This window comes from Hirundo rustica, chromosome 2 (assembly GCF_015227805.2).
Source record: "Hirundo rustica isolate bHirRus1 chromosome 2, bHirRus1.pri.v3, whole genome shotgun sequence".
NCBI lineage: Eukaryota > Metazoa > Chordata > Aves > Passeriformes > Hirundinidae > Hirundo > Hirundo rustica.
In genome coordinates, this window is record NC_053451.1 from 20,690,209 (window position 1) to 20,700,241 (window position 10,033).

The window sequence follows — 10,033 nt, forward strand, 5'->3', positions numbered from 1 at the left end:
TGAAAAGATATGATTAGCAGCCCAGGAACCCTGTATCACATTGTGTTTCCTGCTAACTGTCTTAAGGGGTAGAAGCATTCTTAACTCGCAGTTTCTTTTCAACGCTGGTGTTTGAGAGCAAGGCCACCAACATTCATTCTGTTTTTATGGAGTCACAGGATTCTATTAGGTTGGAAAAGACCTCTTAAATCAGAGTCCAACAATTATTACCCAACACCACTGAACCATGACCCCAAACACCACATTCCCACAGGCCTGGTGACTCAGCCACTTCCATGGGCAGCCTGTTCCAGTCCTTAGAAAACTTTTTGGTGAAAAAATTTTCCAAACAGCGAGTCTAAACCTTCCCTGGCACAACTTGAGCCTGTAAACTCTTGTCCTGTTGCTTGTTATCTGGGAGAAGAGAATGACACCCACCTCACTAAAACCATCCAGGTTGTTACAGAGATCAATAAGCATCATCATTCAGCTTACTGAAGGTTTTTTTTGCTTCTCTCTGAAGTGATTTTTTTTTTTTTTTCTATTATCCATGAAGTCTCCAGATATTTTATTCTACTGGCAAACCAAGGCCATCTGCACAAAGGGGTGTGTGTGCCATCTTGTTAGGTGACAGTCACTGCTGGGTGAAAGCTGTGTTGAAGGGAAGAAAAGTGAGTCTTCTGTAATATTCTCAAAGATGTCTTGAAAATTCCTGTAACTGTGATTGAAAGAACATCTTCCATGGTTTTACAGTCTTCTGACTTTGAATGTTCTGAAGTGAAGACCAAATTATCCGTGACAAGAATGTTGTTGTGCCTTGCTCCGATTCCTTTTACAAGGCTGGATTGTCCATAGTCTTCTGGAGGAACAGGAATGGCACTCCTATTTTACCGTATTTTAAGGACTGTGGCTTTTCTGGATTAGGAGATAACTTTGGAAATTCTAGTTTTGTGTTTGGGCCTAGATACTCACCTGGTGACTGCAGATGGTTTGGGTTGTTTGTTTCAGCGGGATTTTTTTGGATAAATGGCTAGTGAAAATCCTGGTTCTGTACTGTTGTAAATTAACTGAATCTCAACAGATGTACTTACTTAAAGACTTTTTCTTCACTTTGTTCACACAGCTCAGGTGCTGGATTGAGAAAGTTGCTTTTATAGGTGCTTTCCCAGGTTATAAACAGGTCTTCCCCTTTGAAGTTGCCAGTGCTTCTACTGTCATGTAGCAGAGGAAATTTGCAGCTGGCCATGCAGAGTCCTACACCAGCCTGGTTTTCTACTCCTTACTCCTTTTCTCCAGTTCCTGCTACTCTGAAGTTGTGTTTCTTAATCAAAGATGAGAACGGAATCAATGATAATAGGAATGTCTGCTGAGTAGAGTGAATTTTGCTTTCATATTGGGGCAGGGTTTTGTGAAATGTGGGTTTCTATTTCAACTTTTGCAAACTAGGCTGAAAATCTAAACTTAAATATCTTCTCAGTTTTTTTCTTGTTCTCCTTGTATTGTGTCCTCATGCTTTGTCTGTAGAGCTGGAAATGAAATGTAGTGCAGCATTTAAATCTCGGGATTGGAGGGCACGTGTTTCACCGCTGTGTTTGCCTACAGTGTTCTGCATGGCCCTGTGCAAGACATTTAGCTTTTTCCCTTCAAAAGATAAGGTTGTTCAGATAGGCCTTCAAAAGTGGTATTGTGAAGCTTAATTAATGGATGTTTTTAAATTATTATAGATCTGTATTTACACTGACTGGTGTTTACATGAGGTTTCTGCATTTTGTGCAGTAAATAATAATTGCAAGAAAGCCATTCAAATCTATGAATGTGGGTTTTTTCGAGAAGAACTTAAGATAGTTCAGAAATTACTCAGTAGTCACTTGGGCTCAATGGTGTGCTGATTTATTTTTAATCTGTCTAGGAAATTTCTAGAGTAAATGAAAAATCCCTTGAGGGACTAAGGAGGTGTGGGAGTACTAATACCTATGCCTTGCTTTAACTAAAAGGAACAAAACTAAACAATTGTCATTTGGTTTTTTCAGTGCAGCACAGAGAAGACACAGAAGAGTAAGAACATGGACTCGCCATATAAATATCTTCAATAAAGACTATATCTTTGTGCCTGTGAATGAGGAGTAAGTCTGTTTTCAACAACTTTCCTGGTTTTAAAAACTTTAGTGAATGTTGTGGTGGTAAAAATTTATGGCTGTAAAGTTGGATCATTGTCTGTGATAGATTAGATTTTGAAGAAGTAATGCATATGGAATGAGTAATTTTTGGAAACTGTTTCAAAGATAAAATGTTTATTCAGCTGTCAACTTTGAACCTTTGTTTTTTATTTTACTGAAAATTACTATTAGGTATTTTTCAGACTAATTATGATGATTCCTGTGCACTTCAGTAATATTTCTGTAATGAAATCACAGCAACTCATAGTGTCAATAGATAAAAGTAGAACTTTCATAATCTGTGCCTTGGCCTGGTTAAATAACCGACCTGTACATGGCAACTCCTGTAAAACTGAATAGTCAATGAAAGGTATATAATGTAAAACAGCTGTGGAAAGGTGCTGTATTCAAAACAGGGATCACCATCAATGATTATTAGTATTTTTTTATTTTTGATTTTTGTTGATGTGTGGAATGGGTGCTCAAACACTGCTAAATTGCTGTGGTGGGTTTCTTGGATTTTTAAAGGAATTAATTCTTATTTTTTCTGTTATGCCAAAATGCAAAGGAAAAAATGAGGGAGAGAGGATTAGTATGAGATGCCATGAAAAGAACATGGCAACGTGATGGTTGCGTGTCACAGAATAATTGTCCATGAGCTCTCAGTAGTATAAAAGCTTTTCATAACCTTTTCAGAACCAAATGTTGCAGAGTTTTGACATTTTTTCCTCCCTCTCCTCACTGCTGGGCAGGTCTCATTGGTACATTGCAGTTATCTGCTTTCCTTGGTTAGAAGAAGCTGTGTATGAGGAGTGTCCCCGTCAGAACTCGTTATCTCACCGGCCTCAGCAGGCTCCGCTTGAGCCGGAGAGTGAGAACACTCGAGCTGGTTCAGTGCTCTTCAAGGATGAAGAAGAAATGGATGGTAACAGAAGTTTATTCCCCAAAGGTATGTAATCTAGGAGAAAGTTATGTCATGCCATAAACAGTTCTGTGCCTTAATCCTTGAAGGAGAGAAATTATGTGAAAGATAGTGTCTAAAACTTCCAGACTGATGTAGTATGTTTTTGTGTACCCATGCATAGTAAGGACTGCAGGTTTTCTGCCACTCTGGAAAGCACTGGAAGAGATACGGAAAATCACAAATGATTGGAAAGTTGTTTGGTTTCCGTAAGAATTTTATCAGGAGGGAAGACCTTTGGTAACTCCTGTTTCAGGATTCAGAAGGGAATGTTAAAATTTTTTTTTGTAAATTAGTTCTTTACTTTGATATTTTGAATACTAATGATCGTGAACGTGAAAATAAAAATACTTTGCTTAGGCATTATTTTCTTAACTTTTTCTTCCATTTGTTCTTTTAAAGCAGGTGGCAATGAAGTTGGTGCTTCTGCTTCAGTTCTATATTCAGCTATTTCTAAAGTAAGTGCCTTTTTGTATTGACAGAGAAAACATATTACTGAATTTCTGAAGGCTGTGAGACTTGACCAAGGGGTTTTGCGTTATCTCTTTTGCAGTAGTTGTTGATGTTTGCATGGCCTGCAGCATGTGCAGGGCATTTTGAATTACACTGTCTCCCCCTTTGCTTACCTATCTGCTCTGCTGTGATTTCACCTGTTTTTAAAATTAATTTATCAGTTTCTACCTTTCTGAAATGAGAGCTTCTCTAATGACCTTTAAATTTATGAAGATCTTAGAGTTTATAATTGATGTTGGTTTTTTAAGGTTTATTTTTATTTTTTCTTTCATCTCAGATCTCCCTAAGTAATTCCAAAAAGCAGATCTGTAAAAGGTATGTTTGTTTTCTTTTTAATATTGTAACATTAAATTATGAAATTCTGTAGTAATTCAGGTATTGTCATAAAACCACAACTGTCGGTACTTGTCCTTTTTTACCACATTGGTTCAGAAATTGGTGCTCTTGGGTAGGCTCTATGCAAACAAAGTACCTCTTTCAGTAGTGTTGGTGATAAAATAATGCAGTGACTTGTTTTTGTTTTTATTGTGTACAGGCCTTGTATACTCATCTTAGATTCCTTGAAAGCGTGTTCAGTGCAGAAAACAGTTCAGGTTTTGAGAGAGTAAGTAACTACAGTTTCTATCTTTTAGCAATAGATGCTGCTGGTCATGTTTCTATAGACAAAATACTTTTGTTCAGAAAGGTGTATATTTCTAATGCTAAAGAAAAATCCATGAAGAATCATGACTAAGGAAATTGTAATTATAATACAGAGGGTTCCATGAAAAACCTGTCTATGTACTGCAACCCACATATGATGCAAAAATTATAAAGTGGAGAAAAAAGAAATATTTTTTTCTGGTGTTTTTGTGGGGGGAGGATTTATCCCATCTAGTCAAGTAACTGAAGGTGTTTTTAAGGGTAGAAAAACATCTTAAATTAATACTTTGAAATCTGAATGATAATTTTCTAGGGGACTAATGTTAATTTTTTTGATGACACTTACAGAGTTAGTGTTAAATCCACTCCTATGCGCAAACATGCAGAAACTGGGCTGAAGTGTCTAAAAGCTTGATGTGTCAGTAGTGTTATAGTGGAATGGTATTTGTTTTGAAAAGTGTGAAAATATATTCACTTCTGTATGTGATAAGTGTGTAAGTTTTGGAATAATGTAATAAAAACTTTCAGTACTTCTTCACACTCCTAATAACTTTAATGCCTGTCAATAACTTTAAAAAAATTTAAATATCTGAAGGTAAATTCAATTGTTCATTCTGTTCTGTCTGCTATTCCTTTCACTGAAAGATACAAAAATCTGTGAATTAAATACCACCACCTTCTTGTAAAAGTAAATTCTTCAAAATGCTATGTAAAGGGTAGATGAGATTTTTGAAGTTTTGTGAAATCATCTTTTCCCTAAACAGAGAGGTGTCCCTGCTGTGTGTCTTGGGAGGAAGAATGAAAGAGCAATTTCTGTTTATTTATTGATGACATCTCTGTGGGATGGGATGTACTTTTTTAGTGCACTGTTTTTTGAGGTTGTCTTTACTCTCCTGAGGTTGAAATTCCTGAGTGTCATTTCTTGGAGTTTAGAGAGATGTCACAAAAAGTCAGAAAACAAGTGGAGACCTATGGAGTTGTGAGATAAGGGGAGTTTGGGAAGCAAATCTATTTTACTCCTTCAATTTCCAGTTGCACCCTGGAAGCAGAAGTTTCCTTAAACATCTGATGCAGGGGTTCTATGACCTCTTCTTTTCCCTGAGTTGATTTTTACTGTGTTTTGTGCAGTAATCTCAAATGAATTAGAAAGTCTGCAGTTACAGGTTCTTGTAGTTTCTAGGAAATGTGCTTCACTGAAATTCTTCATCTTTGAATTGTTTCATGTTTGGTGCTTTTTCACAGTTGCCATTTTTTCCCAAAAGCTGTTTTAAGTGTTCTAACTGCATTTTTATTCTCATGACTGCAAGGACTTTGGGCTTTTAGAAATCCAACACAAGGTCTGACTTAAGTTCTGACTTAAGAGAATAAATACGTGCATTATGTTTGATTTTTCAGAAGCCCTGAGACTTTGTAAGTCTAGCTAAAGCCAGGAGAAAAATATAGGTAACTACTGCCTTTGAAAACCAGACCTTTAGGTTTTCCATCCCATCTCTAAAATCAGCAGCCAGCCCTGACTGTGGGATCCAGTGAGATGCTACTGATCAAATAACAAATAAATCCTAATCACTGTAGAAGAGCTTTCCCAAGGTTTTCATCAAATCTTTAAATATCTTGTGCACTATTAGATTGCAAGGGTTATATTGGTGCAATTTTAACTGAAGTTTTTTTTATAAGGTCAGGTTTAAGGGGGGGCTTTCATATTTTGCTTAGGTTGAAAAAGTGCTGCTGGCCTCTTAGAATGAACCTAGGAAAAATGTGTGATAGCCAAGATTCCTTTAGTTAAGGTATAAAAATGTCCTGGTGTCCTAATAGCTTAGGAGTTATTTCTCAAGTATTTCAATTGTTTATTTTGTAGGTACCTTGAGGTGGAATGGGAAGCTAAACGAAAAACACATCGGGAATTCAGTAAATCAACAATGATTGACCTATGTCCCAAAGTGCCTAAGCAAGATAACAGCAGTGACTGTGGGGTCTATTTGCTGCAGTATGTGGAAAGCTTCTTCCAGGTACAAATGCAAACTGCCTTCCCTTTCCCCCAAATTACCTTAAACAACAAAAAACCCATTTTCTGAGCCAGACACAAAAAAGCTGTGAAGTGTCAAAACCTTTTGAGAAAGAGGAAATGATACCCATTTTTAAATAATGGCAGGGATCTTGCTGTCTGCTCTCTCATATGCATCCATCCTCAAATGCTTCTGACCTTGTAGTTTAATGTTGCTTTTACAATGACACGTGCAGTATCCCTGACTAATTGCGTGTATTTGGAGACTATTAGTGTAGGAGCTCCTGCCCTACAGATGTTACAAAAGTATCTTTGTATCTCTTCTTGTAGTATCTAAAACTTTGTCATCTTCTGCTTTGGTCTTTGAGTGGGTCTGCAGAGGGAGGGGAAATTGTTAAAAAGGGAATGTGTGGAGCTAAGGGAGCCTTTTCGTCTTTTTCAGCGCAGACCTTTACATGTCTGAAGATCCTGGGCTTCAGGCACTGTCTTCTAGGGTGTCCCCTGATCAGCACACTGCCCTTTGCTCTGTTCTTTGAATGGCTCTGCTTGTTTGATGTGTGTGGGTTCACCTTCTCTGAGATGCCTGTGCATGCAAAGCCTGGTGTGAGGCCTTGGGCAGTGGACAGGCTGTTCTGCAGGGGGACAGGTTGCCATTCCAAAGCACCTGCACAAGGGTGCACCCCTTGGCGGGAGTGGGTGGATTGGAGCTCTGTGCAGTTGCAGGCTGGGATCTTGGCCAGGTCATGGGGATGTTGTTGGACACATCATGGATCCAGCAGGAGTGCTATGGATGGATAGGGGCCCTTTGGAAAGCACAGGCATGGAACACAAGGAGGTGGAGTTGCCCTTGATGTGGGTCAGCTGGAATGCATGGATCTATGCCTGGGGCTGGGTGAGGAGCCGTCTCAGAGGTTCTGGGTAGTGACTGAAGAGCAGAGGGTGACATAGCAGTGGGCATCTGCTGTCGGCCACCTGACCAAGAAGAACAAGTGCACGAGGCCCCTTTAGACAGGTAAAAGCATTCACAGACCCTGGACCCTTTGGGTGACTTTAACCTGACAGCTTCCTGGAGACTTCCTGACCTGAGTGACAGGTGACCAGTGAGGAGCAGTACTCTGCTGGAAGCCAGGAAGGTCTGGTTGGGTATATAAAACTCAAGAAGTTCCTTCAGTCCCCACCCATTCTGTGGTTCTGTAATAGATGGGTTGAGTTCTTGTCTAGGTGGAAAATTAAATTATTTACTAAAGCTTTTGAGCAGCCCATTCTCTATCAAGAGGGTCATCTTCTTGAAGAAGCAAGGCTTGGGACGAGGTGGTTGTAGCTTGTCCCAAACATGCCAGGAATCTCAGCCTGCAAATCATGATGTGTTCTTTACTTTGCCGCTTTAATTTATCACGTATTACTTTATTTGAAGGAAGGAGAAGGTGAAATATAAGCATGGCAAAAAAGTGAAGAGGGAAAGAAGAAAAAAAAATTGTTTTGGCAAATCAGATGTGATGTTGTGGCCTTAACTACCAAGTCTGCTGGCACTTCTCAGCTATTTCATTTTCTGTCCTCTTGTTCTGAATTCTCCCCTTCTCATGTCCTGCTAAAACTGTTACCAGTGTTCTTTTCTTTGTCTTCTATCAGAAGACCTGCTTGTGACACAAAAAACACATGCTTGAGACAACAAAGTCTCAGCATGCTTAACCACTGTTTGCTTGATTCTTTGCTATAGTGTGATTGTAATTATGTGTTTTGTGACTAAAATGCATCTGTTCCTTGTTAGATATCAAGAGTATGGCTACTTTGTCAAAATGCATTAAATCTGTCTTTAATGTGTTAATACTGATGTGTCTTTAAGAGAAGTGATGATAACCTGTTTGGTGTTTACCATGAGTACTTTTGGCAAGGGCACATATATGTGATTATGTTGAAGGAACTGCAGTTTGACTTTGAAAGCTATGAGTCTTGTGTGGAAACTTGTTTGTGCCTCCTTGATCTCAGTAGCAGTGGAAGGGTTTGAAATTCTTTCTGAAGGTTGTGTTAGGAAATGCATTCCATAAATACTCCTTTTTCTCTCACCAGAATCCTATAGTTAATTTTGAACAAGCACTGCATCTGGAGAATTGGTTCCCTCGTCAGCTGATCAGAAACAAAAGAGAAGAAATTCGAGACCTGATCTTGCAACTGCACTTTCAGCAGCAGAGTGGCAGCAGCAGCTAATAAATCTAATAAGTCAGTCCTGGCAAAGGACACTGCTGTATAAAATAACTGGAACTCTGCCTGGTGGTCTTTGGTCTCTCCCTGTTTTGCAAGGAAGAAAAAACAAAAAGGCATAAGGACTACTTTTTGTTCAGCATGTATTTATTTGAAGATTTTTTTTTTTTTCCCCACTGGTGTTGTGTGGTCTTATGATGCTGGAAGGGGGAAAGGAGAAGGTTGTAGATAAGAATGTAAATATCTAAGTTAAAGCTAATGCATATCGATTGCTAGTTGATTCTTTGACAGGTATATGCCTCAAGGATGTAAAAATACTTTTGTCTTTTGGAGCCTGTTCTTTATAATCCTGTATAAACATGGATGATCAGGTAGGAGTCAGATCCTGAAGACAGGATCTGGATCCTGTGTTGTCTCTTGACTTGCAGCTGATACAGATAGAATAAATACTATGTATTGTTTTATTTTAAGGATTTGATATTGACTCTCTTTAGAGATGTATTTTTTGTTTTGTTTCTGATTATATACAGAAGTAATCTGCATGTGTCAGAAAATTCTGCCAAGATCTGAAGCTGATGAGTTTTCATGATTTTTTTTTAAAAAATTATTTTCCCCCTTCCTACCATTTTCATAAAAGTGTGTTTCCTCAAGTGGAAGAAATTTGTTTGAGAGTGACTGAAATACTTCAGAGTTAGGAGTGTATTTTCTTTTAGTTATTTTTTTATCAGATTTTAGAAGAAAGCTTGCTCTCAAAGTACATACCAATACAGCATATGTAGGCAGTAGATTTTTAATGCTGTTGACCTGATTTTGGGTAATAATTCCTACAAATCTTAAGGCATCACCTGCATTAGCAAGGCAAGCAGGCTGTGGCTTAACAACCTCAAAAGTCTGAGGTGTGTTACTGTAAAATAAGGTCATTAAACCATGACTTACATATGTGACAAAGAGGATTTGTACCTTGCTTAGGAGAATTGAGTAAAGATGACTGAATATTGAGTGTTTGACCTCAGTCACGATTTGATAAACTAGCACATTGTCTTTATTTGTATTTATGTAACTTGTCCTCGAACAGTGATCACAATTTGTGTGCACTTTTTTCTGTACTCACTGCATGATAGAAGGTGGCTGTTCTAAAAGGATGCTTTCTCCTGTTCCCCACTGTAAATTCGAATGTCTTCTCACCCTTTAGAAGTACTGTGTGTCAGATAACCACCTGTCATAAAATGGTCTACAAAACCAGAGCTCTTAAAGCTGGGAGTGCAATAGAGAGTTAAAATAAAAATTGAGGGCAACCCAAAGATGCGAGTATTTTTATGTCATTGTAGAATTCTCAGGGCTCCTTCCCTCAAGACATTTCTGAAACCTGGCTTTTGGAAAACCCAGTTATTTCATGTTCTGTACAGTCATCCAACATCCCTCCACACCCCCACCCTCCCCCCTTACTTGTTTCTCAAACCATGAAGCCTTCTTTCTGGGGTGAGAGAGACAATTCTAAAATAGCAGTTTTCTGAGCACAGTTATCTTCTGTATAGCTGTGAGCAGCCTTGTGCAATGACTGTATGTTTTTTGTCTTTTTTT

At 38.4% G+C, this 10,033-nt stretch overlaps 1 protein-coding gene across 18 annotated transcripts in view; it reads left to right on the forward strand.

The window, feature by feature from the left end:
* SENP7 (SUMO specific peptidase 7) overlaps nucleotides 1-9,753 on the forward strand; it is a 43,192-nt gene extending 33,439 nt beyond the window's left edge. For 17 of the 18 annotated variants that reach the window (XM_040055092.1, XM_040055098.1, XM_040055094.1 and 14 more), the window contains 7 exons: nucleotides 2,010-2,102; nucleotides 2,888-3,084; nucleotides 3,499-3,554; nucleotides 3,887-3,924; nucleotides 4,145-4,213; nucleotides 6,107-6,257; nucleotides 8,321-9,753. In XM_040055092.1, the coding sequence (XP_039911026.1) occupies nucleotides 2,010-2,102; nucleotides 2,888-3,084; nucleotides 3,499-3,554; nucleotides 3,887-3,924; nucleotides 4,145-4,213; nucleotides 6,107-6,257; nucleotides 8,321-8,458 (742 nt within the window). In that variant the 3' untranslated portion in view covers nucleotides 8,459-9,753. The remainder of the gene's footprint in view (nucleotides 1-2,009; nucleotides 2,103-2,887; nucleotides 3,085-3,498; nucleotides 3,555-3,886; nucleotides 3,925-4,144; nucleotides 4,214-6,106; nucleotides 6,258-8,320) is intronic. The other variant, XM_040055095.2, reaches the window with a different exon arrangement.
* Nucleotides 9,754-10,033: the final 280 nt, after the last annotated feature.